Raw genomic sequence first — 21,908 nt, forward strand, 5'->3', positions numbered from 1 at the left:
AAAGGCCTCTAGCTGACGCCACTTCGGTGTGTGAGTGAATGGGTGAGTGTGAAATACATTGTAAAGGTCTTCAATGACTTGAAAAGCGCTATACAGACACTCCCCTACTTACAAACATTCGACTTACACAAAATGGTAGATACAAACATTCTTTTCGGGATGTCGAAAAGTATCCAGACATTGCTGTAAATTACATTTTGTGTTGTGTGCACATTTTTCCGAGTAGAAGACAGTACTGTAGTGCTTGTTTCCGCCGTGTGGCGCTGTGAGGGGTCACCCAGCATCTACCCCAAAATAGAAATCCGGCTGCCTCTTCCTAGTTCGTGTGTAAACATTCTATACTGTATCTCCAGTGCGCTAAAAACTTTGACACTTTTATTGTTTAATATCTCGTGCATCCATTCAATATGGTTGGTGTTAAGGAGAGCCGAGCCGATTCTTTTGAAATGAAATTGTAATAAGAAGGCTTGATGTGGTTGAAAAAATGGTTGGAACGCTTTTTTTCGGACGCTTTTTACCGCGGAGGAGGACCTCTTGAAGCGCAAGTCCCAAAAGTAAATAAAACTCAACTTTATATATCTTTATAGAGCATATTATTTTATGAAATGTTTATTTTTTAGTGCAAAACAATAAAGGTTACCTATACAAGCCTTAAACATCCTTATATAAACCTTGAACATACAAAATATAGCACTGAAGCGACTTGCGAACAAATTCAACTCACTAACGATCGTTCGGAACCTAACTTGTTCGTAGGTCGGTCAGCGTCTGTATAAATTCAGGCCGTTTACCATCTACCATACTTAGAGACTTTAAAGTCAAGCAACATTGGATCTCTGAAATACACACAAAAAGATTTGAAATTACTAATATTTATTTTTCAGTGCCACAACCAATAAACCATGAAATACAAGAATAAATTTCTGTACAAGAAAAAAACTACCATTGAAACACAGTATTTCAGGAAAAACACAGGATATATAAACGAAAATATTTGCAGATCTATGAAAATGAATAACAACATCCTAAACAGTTGTAACGTTTTATATACAAAATATCGTAAACCACACAGGGTCATTGAAAAAAATGTACATTGACCAATCACAACATAGAGTTTTGAAGGGAGCTGGCTCCTATACTTTGCCAATAATACATCACTTTAAACTGACACTTCCTGTTTGAAAACAGTGTGAGAATGTGTTTGCTGACTTGATTATTATTTAAACTATTTTAGTACTGTTTTAAGTAAAATTTAGATCTTATTGTAGAAATATAAAATAAAAAAGGGGCAAGCTAGCTCAATCCCAGCTCATGAGGAGATGTGATCAGTTTAGGTCCCGAATCTCATCTGGGCAGCGTTTGGACATTTCCCCTTCTTTCGGTAAAACCAATTGGACACACTCGGATGGGAAACCGTCTCTAACACTTCAATATAAGACAATCATATAAATAAGTGCCCTAAACCGGCACATTCCTGAATGTCGGAGGCAGAAGATCACCTCAAGCAAACTCCATATTTCATCCCTGTTAACGAAATACAATTGCTTCCTCAGGCAAAGGTTAGGGGGCTTGAGCAAGACTCCTCCGCCAATGGTGACGAAGCTATCTGGAGCCAAACAAAATCAAATTGTCGGATTCCTTTAAAATTCAATGTTTAACTTTGTAGCAAATGCATCTTAGATTTACAATAATCCTATCAGTAAGTATGCCAGGTTGGTTGCTATCTTACTCCAAGAAAGGGAGGGCATTGTAGAGCTGAATAGATTTTCACAGAGAAGTTAGCATTTCTTGACTATAAATGCATTGTTATAACTTCATGTAGAAACGGGGGGCAATAATACACACTGCACAAATAGTCTGTGAAATTAGACTTAATTATTCAGTATTTCTACATGTTACGAAGATTAGCATGTACTTTAACGGCTAAATTACCCTCACCTCTTTTTCTACTATCAAAACTAGCACCATACTTCAATAAAGGTATATACACCAAACGGACAAATGCCCATAATTTTGGGACTCCTTCTAGGGACAGTGTGTAATATTTGACCACTAGATGTCGCTGTGTTGTGTTGTGCAACCGTAAATGAGTGTAAAAAAAGCATAAGGAAGAATACAAACTACAGTACTCAAAATGACGAACACGTACCATTGTTCTTTTCATTTTTTGCCCAGTCTTTTGCGTAAAAGAAAAAAAACGAAAAGAAAAGATGAAGGGAGAAAAAATGGCGGGAAATGAAGAGAAAGCAAAAAAGGGGAAAAACAAGGCAAATGGAAGACTAAGAGGAAAGAGAGCAAGCAAAAGAAGAAGAAAGAAGGGAGAAACTAAAACACAAGTAAAACAAGAATAGAGAAAGAGAATTAAAACAAGAAAGGAAAAATAAAATAGAAATGTAGACTTAAAGAAAAAAGTTGGGAAAATGAGTAAGAAAAAGGAAGAAAAATAAAAGAAAGAGATGGAAAAAAGAACAAAAAAACAAACAAACGCGAAAAGTATATCCAAAGAGAGTTTGTGTGATTTTGCTTATTAATCAGATCAATATTGTTTTTAAGCACTAGAAGGCACTAGGTAATACAGACTTTAATACACACTGTCCCTTTAATAACGTCTGAATTTTACACTTTTTTTCACGTGTAACTGATGAATTGATTAAGTGCTAAGTTGCTTCGGGTTCGCCATTGTCATAAAAAATCTTGTTTTGCACGATGTCTTCAAACTGTGTTAGCAACTCGCGTCGCACTGCCGGGATCTGCTTGTACGCTTTGGAAGGGGGCGGGCCCACCGGCACAGGCCGCACTTTGATTGGTGCGATATCTCTTGGGGGCGGGGCTTTCTTCCCACGCCGCCTCCTAAACTCATCCACCCGAAGATTCCGATAGCCGTTCGGGTCGATCTCGAGCGGAACCGCCATCTTGCAGGAGCCGCCGCATGCTCGTAGCTTCATGTCCACGTCCACCTAGCATACGCGGAAAAGGCAAATCAGCTATTGGTAAGGCGTCGTGAGGGTTATTCTCAGGGGACACTCTCATCGGGTTGCAAACCAGTCACAGGGGACAACCCACTGAAAAAAAAACCACACAAGCACGGGGAGAACATGCAAACTCCGCACGGGAAGGCTGGTTGCTGGAGTTGAACCCATCACATCAGAACCTGCTTTCGAAATAACTCTTTTACAAGGTACAGATGTCGCATAGTTGTGTGATAGCAAGTTTGTAAAGAATTGGAAGTGCATATTTCTGTGATTCACAGTACCAGAGGGAGACGTTCAACTCTAGGGGCGTTTCATTACAACTATTATTTCAAAACCCGTTTAAAGCTCGCAAAACATTTCCGGAATCAGTCACGTGGTACAACCGCTTCGTGAGACTTTAAACGTCACTGCTTACGTCATCAACACACACCTCGACTCGCGGTCCACAAACCACTCATCTGAAATACTCGGCACACGCGTCAGGGATTCGAGCCGAGGAGCTCATCACTAGTGACAGCTATAAATCCAAAATAGAGGTTTGAGGCAAAGAACAAGGAAATATCTTTTCGCAACTAGAACTTGATGCTTGTGTTGCTAATTGCTAATGCTAGCAGCCCTCAAATCCACAAAGAGGTAAGAGAAAACACGTGATATAACCACGAGGCAGCAGAAATTTACTCCCTGAAGGTTCAGTGGGCCATCAGAGACTTGGCGCCCGTACTGATGAGTTTAGACTGAAACAGATGTTAAAAGACGGCCTGCAAAGAGAGCAACCGTTGATATCACTATATATTTTCGGAGAAACTGTAAACCAAGACGCGCACCACTTTTCCGAGAAACGATAGTTTGTAGTTACTGGCATCATTTTGACTGGAAATAAAATCTCTTTTCAACCCACTTGAGCTGAGTCAACAAAGCCCGTTTTCATCTCCAGCCAGCAATGCCGTCTGACTTGACCTCACCTCGACTTTCAGCATTTCTTCAGCCTGTTGCCGCACCCGCCCTTTTAGTTCTTCCAGTCGTTGTTGCAACCGCTCGGATCGTTGCCGCAGTAACGTCAAGTTCTTCGCCATCTCGCCAGCGTCTTGAACAAACTTTATCTCCGAGACTGCAGAGGGCAGCACGCACGATATAGTTGACAACAAACTTGTTGCATGCAGGAAGTTAAGGATCTTCATTTAGACAAAATGCATGTTCTGCAGGGACGGCAAAATTATCTACCATGTCAGAATATTTTCAACATTATTTTTATCATATTATTATATTTTTTTTGTTTAACACGGAAAATATGGAAACTTACTATCAAAATAAAATTTTGGGTTCTGTGGTCATAAATAAAGGTAAGCACCTTATTTTTTTAAATAATTTAATTTTATATATTTTAATGAATATTAATTTATAACTACAAACAATAAAACAAAGCGCAGTATGCGAAAACATATATATTTAATATTAAATATTAAACAATAGGTCTGATATTTTTGCTCATTATTAGATTTCTTATTTAAAAAAATATTTTCAAAATATGGTTAGAAAAATAAGAAATAAATGAAAGAAAATTATCAACTGAAAAAGATTTTTTTTAACAGGGTCCAGCTACATTGAAAATTATTACAAAATCAAAATATTATTCTGTAAATACAGATGAAGCCGAGGGTCTTATAATGTTCAATAATATGTAAAAATATTAATTCATAAATAAAAAAAACAAGAAAACAAAGCACGGTGTCAAAATCTATATAGTCTTTAAATAAAATATTTAAAAATATGATTCTTTTGTCCGCTAATATTTCTAATTGTTATGTTTTTTTCATTATTGGAGAAATGCAATTTAAAATGTACCTGAAAAAAGGAAAAAAAATGAGTTCAATTAAAAAGAAAAAGATTACCAAAGAAAAATGCTGGGATCATTACTAATCAAAAATATTATTTTTGGAATAAAAAAACAGGACAAGTGTAAAAAAAAGCTTTGAATTGAAAGCAAACCCAATAAATAAATAAATAAATGTGTCCAATTGGCAATCTTGCTGTCAAGTGAGTTGAGGATCTTCATGGAGACCAAATTGAGTGCCCCGCCGCCATTTGCAGCCGGTTTGGTGCCAAGCTACCACATTCAAGAGGGTTAAGGATCTTGAAAGTAGCGCTATGGAGATTATCAACCACACATGCTTAAAAAAAATTGGCTTTACCGTGTTGCATGACCAGGGCCCTCCGGTGGTGGTGGTAAACCCTTGCCAATTTCGTCATAATTTCTTCACCTGAAGCCTCCACTGTCATCGCAGTCTTACATAACTTGGACAGCTCACTGCCCATTTTCACGTCCACCTCTGAAAGGACGGAGCTAAGACGACAGCCGGACGGACACTTCCTGCCCTGAAAAGGAGGCTCGGTCAAAAAGGGGACAACACCAAATCTTTTACGACGTTGATAAAAGGTAATTAGAAATATATAACCAAATAAAGGGATAATTAGACATTTAAATGTAAACATAGGAAATACATTGTAGTAAATATTGATCATACTACTACAGATATAGTACAAAAACGTTGATAGAGCTACAAAATAATATAGAAATACTACAAGAATGGGCAGCACGGCACCGCAGTGGTTAACGCGTGTGCGGCACAGTTCTAAGGTCTTGGGAACCTCCTGTGTGGGTTCAAATCCACCTACCGGACTTCCTGCGCGGAGTTTGTATGTTCTCCCCGTGCTTGCGTGGGTTTCCTCCCACATTCCAAAGACATGCATTTTAGGTGGATTGGCCGGTCCAAATTGTCCCTAGGTGTGAATGAGAAAGCGAGTTGTCTGTCCTTGTGTGCCCTGCGATTGGCTAGCAACCAGTTCAGGGTGTCCCCTGCCCACTGCCCGATGATTGCTGGGATGGGCTCCAGCACCCCCCCGACCCTACTGAGGATAAGCGCTGCAGCTAATGAGATGAGATGAGATACTGCAAGAATATTAATATGTAAATACTAAAGAAAAACTACAAAATACTATAATAGAAACATTTGAAATATATTTCTAAAGAAATACTACGAAAATACCACTACAGCAATAGTATAACATAAAATTACTACTAAAACAATACTATAATTCGAAAATACTACTACAGAAATGTTACAACAAAAATACAATAGGAATACTCCAAAAATACTACTTTGTAAATACTACATTGGAGGTAGAGCGCTCGTCTTGTGATCAAGAGGTCACAGGTTCGATTCCCGACTCTATGTCGAAGTATCCTTGGGCAAGACACTGAACCCCTAACGCCCCCGATAGCAGGTAGTTGCCTTGCATGGCTGATGCTGCTATCGGTTAGTTAGTTAGTGTGAAAAAGGAAAAGTGTGAAGCACATTGTAAAGCGCTTTGGGAGGTCTTAAAAGACTTGAAAAGTGTTATATGAATGCAGAGAATTTACAATTAAAAAAAAATATAACTAAATAATCCAAAAATATAAACTATTGTAATCAGCAGACTGTCATGATTACCCAAGTGGAGCCACCTGGGGTAATCATGTGGCGCGCTGGAATGTGCTTCCTGATTGGTTAATGCTCCCTTTTTAAACGCGTTACGCGGAGAACTCTTGGTCGGAGGATTACTTCTGTACCCCGTAAGACTCTCCCGATTACATGTGCCTTCTTGTTTACCTGATTCTGCCTGCCTGCCTCCGATCCGACCTGCCTCTGATTCGACCTGCTTTCGTCCCACGCTACGATCTTCTCTTCAGTCCTGGTAAACTCGACCTGCCTTCGTCCCACGCTACGATTGATCACGTCTCCCGCTAACCCTTACGCTTCCCCAAATAAAGAACTGTACGAACGCTCTGGGGTCTCCTGCTCTGTTCTGGTCTTCCTGACACAGACGATTTGTAATTCCATGTTCAATAAAGTTTTGTAAAAAAAAAGAATATCATTAGCTTGTCATTGGTCAGACATAACCTTCGAATATCAAAGCAATTGTTAGCACGCCGTTGCCTGAAAAACAAAATCTCTCCTTTTCAAACAAACTTCCGTTTGACTCCGCCCGGTGATGGTGTGAATCGCAAAGGACGGAAAAACCCAAAGTAGACACGTTTTGGCTGTTTAGTTCCATGGACGATTAGAAGTATTGGTGATCTGATTGAAATGAAATGAAATGATCTGCATTTATATAGCGCTTTTCAAGTCAATGACTTCCCAAAGCGCTTTACATTGTGCTTCACATTTCCCAATAGCGGCCGTGATGTGTGCAGCCATGTAAGACGCTAACCTGCTTATTGGGGGTAATTGAGGGTTCAATGTCTTACCCAAGGACACTTCGACATGTAACACGGACAAGCCGGGATTCGAACTGGGATCCCTTAATCCTAAAACGATCGCTCTACCTCCTGAGCTACTGCCGCCCCAGGTGAATGTAACCCCGTTACATAGTGAGTTACAAATAGAAAAAGAGGATACAAAATTAAAATTTGGTAAGAAACGCATTGTAATGAATATGTGTTCATATTGGTGTCAAACAGCCGGCTCTTATTATTCATGTGGTTATTATTAGAAATGTTATAGTCGTTGTTATTATTATCGTTGTCATTGTTTTGGAAAAAGGACAAACGCGTCTAATGGTGCCCTTATTATTGTCAAACAAAGAACTAGTCAGTGGTACAGAAAAGGTTGCCGACCACTGCCTTAAACCAAGTAAGAGTCTCCTTTGACTATAATTTAGGTTAAATGTTGTTTATTACCCCGATCTTAGCTAACCTGCATTGGCTCCCTGTTAGCTTAAGATGTGATTTTAAGGTTCTGTTGGAGGTATACAAAATCATGCATGGACTTGCTTCCTCATTTTTTTCAGATATAATTTCCCCCTATGTTCCCGTCCGGAGCTTTGAGCCTCTGAAAATGCTGGTCTACTAGTGATCCCAAGAGCCAAGAAGAGATCTGCAGGTTCGAGAGCGTTCTCCATTCGGGCTGTGGAATGCTCTTCCCCCGAGATTCGATCTGCAACCTCACTGGAAATGTTTAAATCGAAGCTTAAAACACACTTCTATTCTATAGCATATGAATAACCGATATTTTATGTTGACTATATCTGTGTAATATTTTCCCTCACGTAGGTTTGAGATCAGGGGATGGTGTCATAATAATCTGTGGTTTGTAATAATCTGTCGTCTGTGCAGCCCTTTGAGACTCTTTGTGATTATGGGTGTCACAAATAAACATGACTTAACTTGACTATTCGCTTGTCCAAATTTCATTGAATTGCCAACTTTGTCCCAATTTATTTTGACTCTGGTGTTTCCCCTATTAATTTTACCACTCATCCAACCTAGAACTAGTCCAGAAGCTCTCTTTCCCTCTGTGTAATAGCATAGTTGCTACACGTCACACCAGGTTATCAAAGAAGACAAATTTGTCGCTCTCACCCAGTTGCCATGGGAACAGGACGGCACGTCCGTCCTGGCGGGGCAGCGTCGCTCATCGGGTTGGAGGCCGGGCAGCCGTCGGCCATGTTGGACGTGCAACGTGGCGCATGCTATGGACACAAGGCAAATATGTGGTGAGCGTGCCAGGGTCCAAGGACGCCCTGTTTGTTTGCTTTTGCGCACAACTCAGTCCAAACACGCAATGATTTCTTTTTTCAGGCTACCGCTTAATATGTACACAGTCGAGCAAAAATTAACATAACCCCGCAAATGTAAACTCAAGTTATCTTTCTCTTGGTAAGTATAATTTTAAGTTTTAGCACTAACGGAATGCCATTTTAGTTGGACAGAATTTTCCCACTATTCGAACCCAATAGTGACTTGCTTTGTGCTTAAGTGTCATTGCTTGTGTCAATGTCATCTGCTGTTGTACTTGTGCATGACTACAATGGAATGCCTATGGGTTCCATTCGTGCACAAATTCTGTCTACGAATAAAATTACGTTTCATTAGTGGCAAAATTCTGCTGATGTTACGTGACAGCAAAACGAACAACAACATGTACCATGCACACATACAATGAAAATTAACATCAACACCATCAATGAGACTTGACTTATTTCAGATTTCAGATTTCAGATCTACTTTATTGTCATTCTAGTACACGAGTATACAGAACGAAATGTCGATGCATCTGACCCCCACAGTTTCCTTGAATGTACAGATATAAATAAAGTTGTATTGTAATTGGCTACGTATAGTATTTTACCATAGTGCCGATAGTGCAAGAAGAGTAGCTAACCAGATGTGCAAAATGGGCAGTCAGGTTAACAAGTCAGGTACACAGTAACATTAACACTGTAACAATAACGCTGTAATTACCATAGTGCAGAGAGCAATGTGCAATGAGTGGCAAGCTATAAAAAACTGCCAGTAGTGCAAAAAGTCAGATTAGCAGCCGTTTAGATTTAAGTTAACTATATGTTAGATTGACCATTTAACAGTCTAATGGCCAGGGGGACTAGACTATTGCGGAGCCTGGTGGTCCTGCACCGCACACTGCAGAACCTCTTCCCAGAGGCTAGCAGAGTGAACAGTCCATGATGGGGGTGAGAGGGGTCCCCGGTAATGTTCTTAGCATGGGATAGGCAGCGCTTCTGGCCAATGTCCTGAATGGAGGGAAGTGTAGTCCCGATTATTTTCTCTGCTGTCCTCGTTACCCTCCTCACACTACCCCAGTCGGTAGCGCTGCAGCCTCCACACCACACAGAGATACAGCTGGTCAGGATACTCTCTATGGTGCCCCTGTAGAATGTGATGAGGGAGGGTGGGGGCAGGTGGGCTCTCCTCATCCTCCGCAGGAAGTACAGGCGCTGCTGTGCCCTCTTAACCAGTGATGCAGTGTTCACGGACCAGGTGAGTTTGTTTGTAATGTGCACCCCTAGGAACTTGATACTGCTGACAACCTCCACAGCCTTGTTGTTGATGCAAAGTGGGGCATGGTTGGGCTGGTTTTTCCTAAAGTCGACAATGATCTCTTTAGTTTTGTCAACATTCAGGACCAGGCTGTTGTCCCTGCACCAGCCCACCAACTGCTCCACCTCCTCTCTGTAGGCTAGGTCGTTGTCATCCCTTATACACATAGAAACGACACGCAACAATAAAGGACCCCACACAACATAGTCAAACCACACATTGGCAACCTACACATTTTCGCTCTACTGAAACATCATTTTATATATATATAGACAGAATTTTGCACCTAATGAAACCCAAAAGTAGAAGGGCATATACACAACAGCAGCTGACATAAACACGAGCAATGACACTTATGCAGTCAAGTCATGTTTATTTACATAACCCTTAATCACAAAGAGTCTCAAAGGGATGCACAGACCACAGTCTATTGCAAATAACTATTATGACACCATCCTCTGATCTAAAACCTACATGAGGGCAAGGAAAAACTCAAAAACCTCAACATGAGGAAAATGAAGAAACCTTGAGAAGGGACTGCACATGAGGTCATCACCCTTCCAGGATGACCAGGCTGCAACGGATGTTGCAATAACAAATATTACACACATATTGTCAACATGAACTATAGGTCATTTATGAGATATAGAATATAAGTTTGTTTAAACAAATAAAATAGTTTCTAACTAGTGGACACACACTATTCTAAGGTTAATTTCAATCCAAATATCAATATTATTGATTCTAAGATACTATTGTACTGGGATCGATACTTCACTCCTCCACCAGTTTCCTCAAAGTGCATTTTCTCTCTGTACACAGCACTTCACTCCCTCACCTCTCTTCAACCACTCTTTTAAATTTATGTCTGAGTCATGACTCATACTACCCGACTTGCTGATGGATCCTGCCCGCCAAGCAGAAGGAATGGCCAAATCTAAGTGTCTATGGTGTGGGCAATACCAGTTTAAATTTGTGTGGTGAAGTGGTCCATTTCTGTGGCAACACCACACATTCACATAAACTCATGAAAAAGGAGAATTAAATGAAATGATCTGCATTTATATAGCGCTTTTCAAGTCAAGACTTCCCAAAGCACTTTACAGTGTGCGTCACATTTCCCAACAGAAGCCGTGCAGCCATGTAAGGCGCTAACCTGCTTATTGGGGGCATTAGGGGTTCAGTGTCTTACCCGAGGACACTTCGACATGTAACACGGAGGAGCCGGGATTCGAACTGCGATCTCTTGATCCCAAGACGAGCGCTCTACCTCCTGAGCCACTGCCGCAACCAAAAATGGGAAAGTGTTACTGTTCCTGAACAAAAACCTGCAAAAATATTTTCTCAGTTTGGCCACAGAACCAATGACAGACAACTGACTCTTTATTTGCACGACAGACTTTATTTTCAAAATAATGTGCAATGGAAGTTATTTTTCTTTTCTTGTTGACATTGTTGTACAGTATTTTTGCTATATTACTGCTTTTTTGGTTCGACTCTTGGCTTTAACGCTGAAACAATTGTATTAGAAATATTTATATTTATTATTTTTACACTGTTAAAAATCGCAGTGTAATTAGTTAATGAATAATGAAAGGTTTTTAGTGCCTACATTTCTTTGCATTGTTTATGGAAATCATAAATTTACTTAAGGGGGCAAGAGTTCAATTACCCAATGATCGTGACGTTTCCGAGGAAAAACTATCCGTATCGATCGATACTACCATGTATTTGCTTGGATCGGATCGATACCAAAATTCCCAGTAACGCCCACCCCTACTCTTAATATTTTGTGAGGAGCAAACAGGTTGAAATACTGATAAGAACACACACAGATCAGATAAGGTGCACATGGATACTTTATTGAGGTCATCACTCAACATTCTTCAAAAGTCAACAAAGCAGCTCACAATGTGGCAGGCCGCACAAACATTTGCACTCTCTTTAATCGACGCGCTCCCCAAGTGGCCCCGTTCCGCGAGTTGAGCTCCGCAGGGCCGCAGTCGCTATACCACCAACCCCCGCCCTGCGTCAGGGCGCAGTTTCCCGTCTCTGTGTCTTGGTCCCGGTCCCAAGTGCTGAACTTCATCCCTCCGTGGGACGCGGCCAGGGCGTCTCCGGCCGTGCCCGAGTAACCGGAAACGTGCAAGGGATAACCTTCGTCTTCCGTCCCCACCTTGATGACGTATTCGGCGCTGGTTACGACCCCGGACGTGTCTTCCATGTCCACCCTCAGCAGGGTTTCCCCCTGCTTGGCCAACAAGTGAAGATTGCGGTTGCCCAGCCACATCTCCCCCTTCCCCTGCTCGTCCACCCTGCCGAAACCTTCGCGGTACTCGGCCCAAGTTCGGTTGAAGTCCAGCAAGCCCTTCTCTCGCTGCTGGACTAACAACCATCCGCCCAAGAGCCCCTCTTGGAGGCAGTACACTGACACTACATCGGCGGCGCTGCTGGAGACTTGTACGGGAAACAGGCCGTTCTTTTGCCCACGGGTGTGCTTTTGGAAGATATCCACGCAATCTGCAAAACAGTAGTTGTTTGCGTCACTTTTTTTAACACGGACGCTAAATGTACTACATACCCACAAATTCCACCAATTAACGCGCTAGACTACTGCTTTTCTCCCCTTAAAGGTGCAGTGCATCGTTTGAGGTGTCCTGTATGGAATTATGAACTTTCTAACTTTCTGTCGCCATCTCCTGGCTTAATGTCATTATTGCAGCCTTAGTCAACTTATTCATGATGCACGTGCAAGTATGTGCATTTCTCAGATGTGCTCCAATAACATCTTCCTTATTTCATCTTTTAGAGGTTTAGGTTCTCCTTTGGATTCTACTTGTGGCAGCCCTTTTCTTACTTTCACCATTTTCATGCCCTACTGGCAAATAGATATTTAGAAGAAAACCTGTGGGATGGGCATGTTGCCACTCTCCAGTACTATCCCCCTCAGACCCCTTTCCTGGAACCTAAAGTATTTTGCCCCAAACAACTCAGAAAAAAGTAAGATACAACCAGATACCCACAGTGCAAGGGCTCTTTGAACTCAGCTGGGCACTGTTAACACATTCTTAATAGATAAAATATTTAACTTTCAACTTGTTGAGGACACCTAGAACGACGCTACCCACCTATAAGAAAGTTGCAAGTTAAATATTTCCTCTGTTAAGTATGTGTTAACAATGCCCAAATGATTTCAAAGAGCCCTTATGCTTTATTTTCCACCACGCCTATCTGCTTTAAGCTTACTTTTAGCAAAGCTGTATGGGGCGGAACACATTAGGTCGAAGGAATGTTGGGAGTGCTGGAAAGTGACATAATGGTCGTCCCACAGGTTTTTGATTTGTCTTTGTTGGTGTAACTTGAAAATGGTGAAAGTAAGAAAAGGCCTGCTTCAAGTACAGTCCAAATGCCAACCCAAACCCGAAAAAAAAAGGCAAAAAAAAGTTATTGAGCACGTCTAAGAAGTGCACTTACTTGCACACGCATCATTACAAGTTGACTGAGGCAGCAATAATGAAATGCCAGAGATGGCAGCAGCGAGTCAAAAAGCTCCATTTTCCCTACAGCTCCTTCAAAAATGCCTACATATTTTTATTTTATTTGAAAAGATACCTAATTTAAACACTAAAAAAAGCCTAGTATACTAGCCAATTGCTTCTTTATCTTGAGGCGGGACTAACTCTTTGAGCAGAGACAAATGACTCCAACAAACGCATGAAATTTCCGTTTCGGTAAAAGTTTGCCACTTCCGGTTTTTAATATTGTGGAGACAGATTATGTTTTGCCCCTAAAAACAACGTGCACGATAACATCTACTCCTTTTTAATGTCAAAAGGTGGGTATGTATGACACCACCTTGGAAATATTAGCCTATATATCCAAAGATTCTGTTTGATCGTATTTTTGACGTTTATCCTTGAGTGCCACATCTAATCTCAATGTAAACAATGACACTATGTTGTTATCAATGACAATAAAGACCATTCTAATTCCGTACTAGACATACAGCAAGCCCGTTGGTCACTCCACTATGCTAAAAAAACATATTATGACCCTAATAAGTGATGAACTAAGTGATAAAATACAACTCAGGAGTCGACATTTGTTTTTCTTATTTCAATTTGAAAAAAATGATAGATTTTTAAAAGATACATTTGTTTGCTGTGCTTAAGGGGAGAAAAAAGTCTAATGCATGAAAAAAAGTGTTGGCGGGTATGCCATCTGCAAGATCTACCTTAACATTCTCAGTGATTGTATTTTTTACAAGTTTATTTTTAAATAACGTGTCTCATTTCGATTTTAACAATTTACACTCAGTTGTTATCAATGCCATTAAAGACGGCTAATTCTACTTCTGCGTACAGTAAACCCGTAAGTCACTCCACCGTGATAACTCGATACTCAAACGACACTGTATTAGAAAAAAAATCGGTGTTCAACCAAGAAATTAGAGTCATCTTTGCTTCGTATTCGGACAAAAAAATGGGAACTTGAACACAGCCGAACGGGTGGCCGAGTGAGATGAGGTAGTATTATTTCAACAGCGATGGTCAATCCAACAAGAAGTGTTGAGAACTAATTGCGATTTGGTGCATTTTATCGCCTGTATTATCCAGTCACAAGAAAGTTCGGAAAAGAGAGAAGAATGTCCAGGTTGAAGAAGGAAATGTTTGCCAAATACAAGGATGGTGTTCAAGTAAACTGATACAAAATTGCTAAATAAAACATTTATATCCCATTATGATCATTTTTTTATTATCTTCACATTTAACTTATTATCGTAGTTAAGCTACATGTTCCAATTCATATTTTGGCAAGTTTTAAACACATTGCAACATGTAAAAATAAATCACAAGACTTTGCCATGGTTACAAATGTTTTGCTTCTTGAACAAATTGGTTTTGCTTCGTATTAGAATGAGAAAATGGGACCCGGAAAAACCAGACGCATTCAAACCAGTGGCTAAGTGAGATGATGATGAGCATAATTTGAAGGGAGAACAGTCCAACTACATGTGTTGACAATCGATTGTCATTTAGTGCCCTTGTTGCATTTTTTGTCACGGCAATGCTGGGTCTGAAGAAAGATGATAAAGGGGTAGGAAAAAATTGAAAAGAAACAGATAAAAAAGGAAATAATTGCGAATCATATATGAGTGTCTGCCAAATTGTTTAATCTTTTTATCTTTTCTATGTATCATTATCCACACAATTAAATCATGGTTGATGTACACGTATTACTCATATTTTGGGTATTCATAGTTGTTTAGGTACACTTTATGACTATCTGGCTATGATGTAATGTATAGGAACATATTGGGTTCGATACACAAACATTTCAGTGGTTGAACACCAATCCGGAACAGATAACGTTAGAGTACTGGGCTCTCACAGTATTTGCTAAGCTAAGCTAACGAAAGGCGCCGTCATTCCAGATGGGAGGCCGGGGTACCTTTTCCCGTGTAATCGTCGATGCGTTGGACGTGCGCGCTCTTCACGGTTCGAGCGTGCACGTCGGGCAAGTCGTCTTCGGTGTTGTCTTTAAAGAATCGCCCCAGGTCGAAGCCCAACTCAGCAATATCATCAGTGTGGCTCCCCTTAACGCCGCTGACGTGAACCGTCTTGATATTGTGGGAGATGTGAGTTAAACCGGGGAAGAGGGAATCCAACCCACCCTTAGTGCCTGACACTCCCTGACAACCGGGTCCCTCCCTGGTTTCAACTAGCTTTTCCTCGGGACCGTCCTTGGTCAACACGATTGTCTTCTTGGTAGCGATGACGCAATTCTTTGTGTCGACACCGGATAGGTTGACTTCTTCAAAGGTGCCGGTGCCAAACAAGTCCTTGTTGCTGCCTCCCGACAGCTCAGTGATGGATTTAGAGGAGCCAGACAAGGTGGGGGAAGTACCTGGGACTTTGGAGATGGTCGCAGGGGATGAGCTAGAACCTTCCGTCTCCAGAATCAACTTGTGCGATTTCACCTGACCAGGGGAGAACAAGAAAGTCAATGGAGAGGTGGTTATCATGATTTTGTGGTGAGATGAAATGAAGTCTGACCTCTTGGAAGAGATCGAGTGGGTTAGTTCCGGTTTTGGTACTCTTGGATTTGTAAATGCTGCCCTGGAGGACTTCTTGCAAGGGCCTGCTTTGCATTACTTCCATGTGTCGCACAGACTCGATGCTCTGCACCCTCTGGGCCTGGAGCTGATTAATCTGTGAAATTTAGTTGGATTAATTCAATCAATCAATTGAAGTCTTTAAGGCTCAATATTTAGGTTTAAAGTTTTAAGTGACTGATTTAAGTCAAAAGCTTCAAATCTTAAGTCTTACATTTCAAGTCCCAAGTAATCCTCACATCATTCACTTAAATCTTAAACCTTACCTTCGAGTCTCAATCCTTCAAACTCTGAAGTAGCTACAAGCTTCAAGGGACTTAACTTTTTCGAGTGATATTTAAGTCAAAACCTTCATGTCTTCAACCTAAAACTTCAAGTCATAGGAAATCCTCACATCATAAACTTAAGTCTCAAGCCTCAGCCTTTTACTCTGTGTCTTTCAAACTCTCAAGTACCTTCAGGTTTTAAATAACTTGACTCTTCAAAATTAGTTTTAGTCAAAACCTTCAAGTCTTAAGTCTTAAACTTCAAGTCCTAAGTAATCCTCACAGTGTATATCAAAACCTCAAGCCTCGACCTACAAGTCTCAGGTAAAATTCAAGCAAAACCTCAAATTCTTAAGTCCAGAGTAATTCTAATATCCTAAACCTAAATCTCAAGCCTTAAATACTCAAAAGTTTCTTTCGATTTGAACCTAAAACTCAAGCCTGAATCTTCAAGTTCCTTGGACTTGTAAATGCTGCCCGGGAGGCCGGCTTTACATTGGTTACATGTGGCGCACAGACCCGATGCTCTGCACCTTTTGGAGCTGATTCATCTGGAATGTGTTGTTAGAATTTTGTTTTAAGTGAAGGCTTGGTAGGAGCTCGTCAGGTTTCCTGCAGATTATCAATAAACCTTAGGGCCCGGTCACACAGACATTTACGGCTGAATGACGGCCAGAAATTTCTGCCCTAGAGGCGGACGCAATTGGACGTATTGAGCTCGCCGTTGAATCGTTATGGAGCTGTGCTTGACTCGAGTTCGGGAATTGGCGCGCGGGTGGCAACGAGATTTACTTTTGCCCTGATTGTTTCCTCGGAGCGCGGGTACAATTCCTTAAACGAGCGTAGAGAGGCTCGAACACGACCAGAAATATCCAGTCGTGAAGCAGATGCCGCCAGGACGTTATTTGACGCTTTGAGCCCGCAATATAGACGAGATAGAGCTGTGCTTTACTCGCGGTCGCAAATTTTCACGTGGTTGGGCGCGTTCAAAACTTTTGAGCAGCTCAAAAGTTTGAGCACGTGTTTAAAACGCGTGCCGCACACGTGGTCAACACGAGTTAATGACGCAGAAATGACGTGCTATGGTCGCGGCCAGGGCGCAGTTACACTTGGGTAGGACGGGGAATTTCAGCGGGTAATCGTGGGTGGAGCATGGTAATAGCATGTTCTGTGCCTGTATCGCGGTGTTATTACGTAAAATTAGCGTGTTACGCGTGTGACAGTCAAACGCCTTTCTCTGCGTATAAACAGCGCAAATGCCAAGCGTGCTCGTGACGTCAAAGGGGTGAACATCCCCGTCAGCGTAGTTTCTCTTCATTTCGAATAAATTATTTGGTGCATCTGTTATGGTCGCAGTAAGGCTGTGAAGCTAGGACCTTAACTTTGCCTTTTGGCTGAGGTTAAGAATCCCTGCTTTTATGCCTTAATACACATTTTGATTCTGATCGATATTGAATAATGAGTACATCCTCACTAAATCCTTCAGCCCCACGCCCTCTCAATCATCATTACAACTTGGTCTCAATCCACTTTAGTATCTTGACATATATTAACTCGATAGGAAAATAAGAATGATGCTATAGCTTGTAAACTTTTTCCTCACAAGACTGTGAATTGTACCATCATGTTCTTCCACAGCCCGGTTCCAAAATTAGCGTTCCCCCGCTACTTCAACCATGTTTACATCATCCTATCTCACAATGAAGTAGGGAATGCAATGACGAATATACAATCAAAACCTCCTCATTATTCATTTGTTGGAAATGTAGTACAGATTAAACCGTTCCGTCATTGTTATTATTGTGAACGTAAATTGACGGTAGACCCCCCCCCCTCGCGTGAACGTGCATTCTCCTGCGCTCCCAACGAATGCGAACGTATTCTATATAAAACATTTATTAAAACTATAAAGCGAGCTAATTATAACAATTGGGAGATCCTAGTCTATATAACGCGTTTATTTAAACCAAAAATTGCGATCTTATTTTACAAAATGCGTTTGTTAACATGGAAGGAAAAGTCACGTGAGGGTGTAGGGCGGTTTGGTTGGTTGTTGTTGGTCTTAACACGGAAATGACCCGCAAATGACGCGATGAGAGGAAGGGGAACAGTCGCCGGCGTCTTTTTTCCGGCCACACCACAGGTCAAAAGCGGGTTGGCCATTTTTGTGCATTTTCCATTGCGGGTAAACACGGGCGAAAAAAAATCCCAAAATTTTAGCCGTCATTCAGCCGCAAATGTCTGTGTGACCGGGCCCTTAGTTCCAACCTATGAAAGAAGAGTCTGTCCTTCATATTTCACCAATATGTCTGGTTTTCATCCGAAGGAAACCATACCAAGATAGTTTGTGACTAGGGGAAGGAAAAGTTGAATGAGTATGTCAGAGGCCAGCTAACCTGTTTGTCCAAAGCCACATAGCTGTCGTGATCCACCTGGTACTCAGAGTACTTTTCACAGGATCCTTTGCAAGAGCGCAACTTGATGTCAATGTCCACCTGGAAAAAGAAGACTAAGACCCTCCTAAACGCATTCCTCATTTCAACGGGGCATTGCGAGGCTAACCTCCAGCCTCTGCATGTCAGCCACTTGATCCATCACCCGGTCGCGGAGGGCCCCCAGGATTTTCTGCTGGGAGTCAATCTTCACCTTCATATCGGAAATTTTCTGGCGGAGGCCCTGCGCCAAGTTGTAGTAACGGTCGTCTTGTCCTATGGGAAAACCGGCCATGAGTCACACTCTAAAATGATAATTTTCCGAGAAGATGTGTGAGGACCAACCGGAATTGAGGGTGAGCTTCTCTTTCAGGTAGTCATACGTTTGCTTGGTGACTTGATCGGCCGAACGGCGGCCTTGTTCGTTCTGCTGTACTAGACGTCTGATTTTTTCAATTTTTTTTAGGAGACTGTGGTCTTGGTGGTCCATCAAACCTTGGATCCTACAACCTGACGGGCACTTGTGTCCCTGGTGGCAGAAGGGAAAAATCCTCTTACAATTTTGAGACATTGATACACCTGCAAAGGATATTGCATAGGATAGCAGTTCGTTATTTTGACTATTATTGCACACTGTTGTTTTGATTATTATGGACTTTTTATATAATTGTCAACATCTGTAAATCATGTCACTGTTCTTTGATGACTGCACCCTTTAGGGTGAATCTTCTTTTGTGTCCTAGTTTTAATAAAAAGAAATAGCCCAGGGGAGGGCTTTCAGAACGGGTTGGAATTTTTTATCTGTGGTTGGGGCTCTTCCCTGTTGTCTTTGCCATATCAAAATCCATTGACGTCTCCTCTCCTTATTTGGAGTGTCTACTACACTTTAAACTTCACAACTTTGTACTTAAAAATCACAAGTCTTCCTAAGATAAAAGATACTACAGTTCTAGAAAAAAGTGGTGTTTAACCCAAAAATTTGAGTCATTCTTTTGCTTCGTCTTCGAACAAAAAATCGGAGTTCGGACAAACCCGGACACCGCCGTACAGTGTGGCCATGTGAGATGAGCGTCCGTCCATCTTGGCTACTCAGTTAGAATAATTTGGGAAGAGAAAGTCAGTCCAACTGAATGTGGTGAGAGTTGATCATTATTTAATGCATTTGATTGTCTTTTTTCGTCTATAATAGTGAGTCCTAAGGAGATTTAATAAAAAGAATGGTCTCAGGGGAGGGTTTTAACAACAGGTAGTACTATCTTATCTGACATTTTGGCTTTCCCTGATCTCCATGAAATGTCAAAATCCATTGTTGTCATCTTTCCTTGTTTTCAGCGTTCACTAAACTTTGAACTTAACAACTTTGTACTTAAAAAAACATTTAAAATGTATTTTCTGGACAATAAAGCGCTAGAGGTAAGATCAGGCCTAAAAAGTTGACAGGATATTTTTTAAGCATTCTGTCATTTAGAAAAGTTGATAATTTGGCCATAAACCAGCATCAATTTGTCCCTAAAGATCTAGAGCGGCACTTTAAGAGAGAAAAAGGCAGAGAGACAAAGAACATGATGGCCAGGTTTTTTTTTGTAGTTAGGTATCCACACATTGTTATAGTACAGATTATTCAAACATTTATCATTATTATTTTTTGAAAAATCAACGGAAAAAAAGCTCGTACTGACCTGAACTAACTACCCGGTAATAGAGATTTTAGGCCCGAAATTCGGGTCAGGCAGGTCAGTCTCGGACTCGGTCTTGGGCTTAAAATCTCATCTCATCTCATTAGCCGTACCGCTTATCCTCAGTAGGGTCGCGGGGGGCTGGAGCCCATCCCAGCAATCATCGGGCAGTGGGCAGGGGACACCCTGAACTCGTTGCCAGCCAATCGCAGGGCACACAGGGACAGACAACTCATTCGCTCAATCACACCTAGGGACAATTTGGACCGGCCAATTCACCTGAAATGCATGTCTTTGGAATGTGGGAGGAAACCGGAGTGCCCGGAGGAAACCCACGCAAGCACGGGGAGAACATACAAACTCCGCACAGAAAGTCTGGAGCTGGATTTGAACCCACGACAGGTTCCCATGACATGAACTGTGCCGCACAAGCGCTAACCACTGCGCCGCCGTGCTGCCCTGGGCTTAAAATCTTACCTCTAAATCGCACCTTTAAAAATTGCAAGGAATTCAGAAAAATGCCTTGTATTCAATTGGGTGCGCTTTGTAGTAAATTAGGCTAACTAATTAGGCGAGATGACCACTCTTCCGGAAAGTATGGTGTGTGTGTGTGTGTGTATATATATATATATATATATATATATATATATATATATATATATATATATATATATATATATATATATATATATATATATATATATATATATATATATAGTTATCTGCACCACTTATCCTCAGTAGGGTTGCGGGGGGTGTTGGAGCCCATCCCAGCTATCTTCGGGCAGTGAGCAGGGGACACCCTGAACTGATTGCCAGCCAGTCGCAGGGCACAAAGGTACAGACAACTCACTCGCTCATTCACACCTAGGGACAATTTGGACCCGCCAATCAACCTGACATGCATGTCCTTAGAAAGTGGGAGGAAACCAGAGTGCTCGGAAGAAACCTATGCAAGCACGGAGAGAACATGCAAACTCCACACAGGAAAGTTGGTAGCTGGATTTGACTTCCACACAAAAGCAATTACAGTACCCAGTCGTCGTCTATGCAAAATGGCCACTCTTTCTCCGTGGCGCATTTTTCAGATCGGGTGTTGGGCACCACCGGTCGTGCTCCCCTGGGGTCAAACCCGCTCACCTGTGGACATTTTTCAATAGTTAATATCCCCCAACTCCGACAAAATGTTCATTTTTCTATTCCTCACCAGTGAGGTGGCACACAAAAGTCCGAGGTAAACCAGCAAACCTGACCGTCGCATCTTGTGGAATGTTCCAAAAATCCCGAGCTCGACTGTTTTTGATGTCGCTTCTCACAAAAGTTGCGCAAACCGCCCAGAAGTCGACGACCTTTTGTTCTATCGCCCTCTGTACACAAATTTGGACTCACACTTTCCCGCCATGAGGACACTCGAACAGCAAATAGGAGAAATCGGCGTGTATTTACACAGCCTATTCCAATGTGTAGTCATAAAGCGATCCCAGGATGATTCATCCGACTTAAAAACAGTGTATTAGTACGCACAAAAAATATACTGTACACAATGTAACATCATCGTTTATGTAGAAATGAA

The 21,908-nt window shown here is 41.5% G+C and overlaps 2 protein-coding genes across 2 annotated transcripts; both read right to left on the reverse strand.

Annotated features, from left to right (window-relative positions):
• Positions 1-856: 856 nt before the first annotated feature.
• Positions 857-8,683, reverse strand: LOC148356863 (fibrinogen alpha chain). The gene is made up of 4 exons (XM_088348536.1): positions 8,371-8,683; positions 5,162-5,345; positions 3,935-4,080; positions 857-2,957 (listed from the first exon to the last, which is right to left on the reverse strand). The coding sequence occupies exons 2-4, from the start codon at positions 5,283-5,285 to the stop codon at positions 2,658-2,660; spliced, it is 570 nt and encodes a 189-aa protein (XP_088204662.1). The 5' UTR covers positions 5,286-5,345; positions 8,371-8,683; the 3' UTR covers positions 857-2,657.
• Positions 8,684-11,687: 3,004 nt separating this feature from the next.
• Positions 11,688-21,698, reverse strand: fga (fibrinogen alpha chain). The gene is made up of 8 exons (XM_088348535.1): positions 21,543-21,698; positions 21,371-21,475; positions 19,005-19,188; positions 18,790-18,935; positions 18,624-18,722; positions 15,903-16,058; positions 15,298-15,826; positions 11,688-12,366 (listed from the first exon to the last, which is right to left on the reverse strand). The coding sequence occupies exons 1-8, from the start codon at positions 21,594-21,596 to the stop codon at positions 11,753-11,755; spliced, it is 1,887 nt and encodes a 628-aa protein (XP_088204661.1). The 5' UTR covers positions 21,597-21,698; the 3' UTR covers positions 11,688-11,752.
• Between the last annotated feature and the right edge of the window lie 210 nt (positions 21,699-21,908).

The sequence above is a fragment of the Urocampus carinirostris genome, chromosome 11 (genome assembly GCF_059441175.1).
Source record: "Urocampus carinirostris isolate Australia breed hairy pipefish chromosome 11, RoL_Ucar_1.0, whole genome shotgun sequence".
NCBI classification, from domain to species: Eukaryota; Metazoa; Chordata; class Actinopteri; order Syngnathiformes; family Syngnathidae; genus Urocampus; species Urocampus carinirostris.

Excerpts from the sequence above, each read along its gene's own strand:
- LOC148356863 (XM_088348536.1), bottom strand. The coding sequence starts at position 5,285 with ATGGGCAGTGAGCTGTCCAAGTTATGTAAGACTGCGATGACAGTGGAG. Across the intron at positions 4,081-5,161 it reads GGCCCTGGTCATGCAACACG|TCTCGGAGATAAAGTTTGTT; the intron begins GTAAAGCCAATT and ends TGCCCTCTGCAG. Across the intron at positions 2,958-3,934 it reads AAGAAATGCTGAAAGTCGAG|GTGGACGTGGACATGAAGCT; the intron begins GTGAGGTCAAGT and ends CGCGTATGCTAG.
- fga (XM_088348535.1), bottom strand. The coding sequence starts at position 21,596 with ATGCGACGGTCAGGTTTGCTGGTTTACCTCGGACTTTTGTGTGCCACC. Across the intron at positions 19,189-21,370 it reads TTTGCATAGACGACGACTGG|GGACACAAGTGCCCGTCAGG; the intron begins GTACTGTAATTG and ends TTCTGCCACCAG. Across the intron at positions 16,059-18,623 it reads ATGTGGCTTTGGACAAACAG|ATTAATCAGCTCCAGGCCCA; the intron begins GTTAGCTGGCCT and ends TAAATTTCACAG.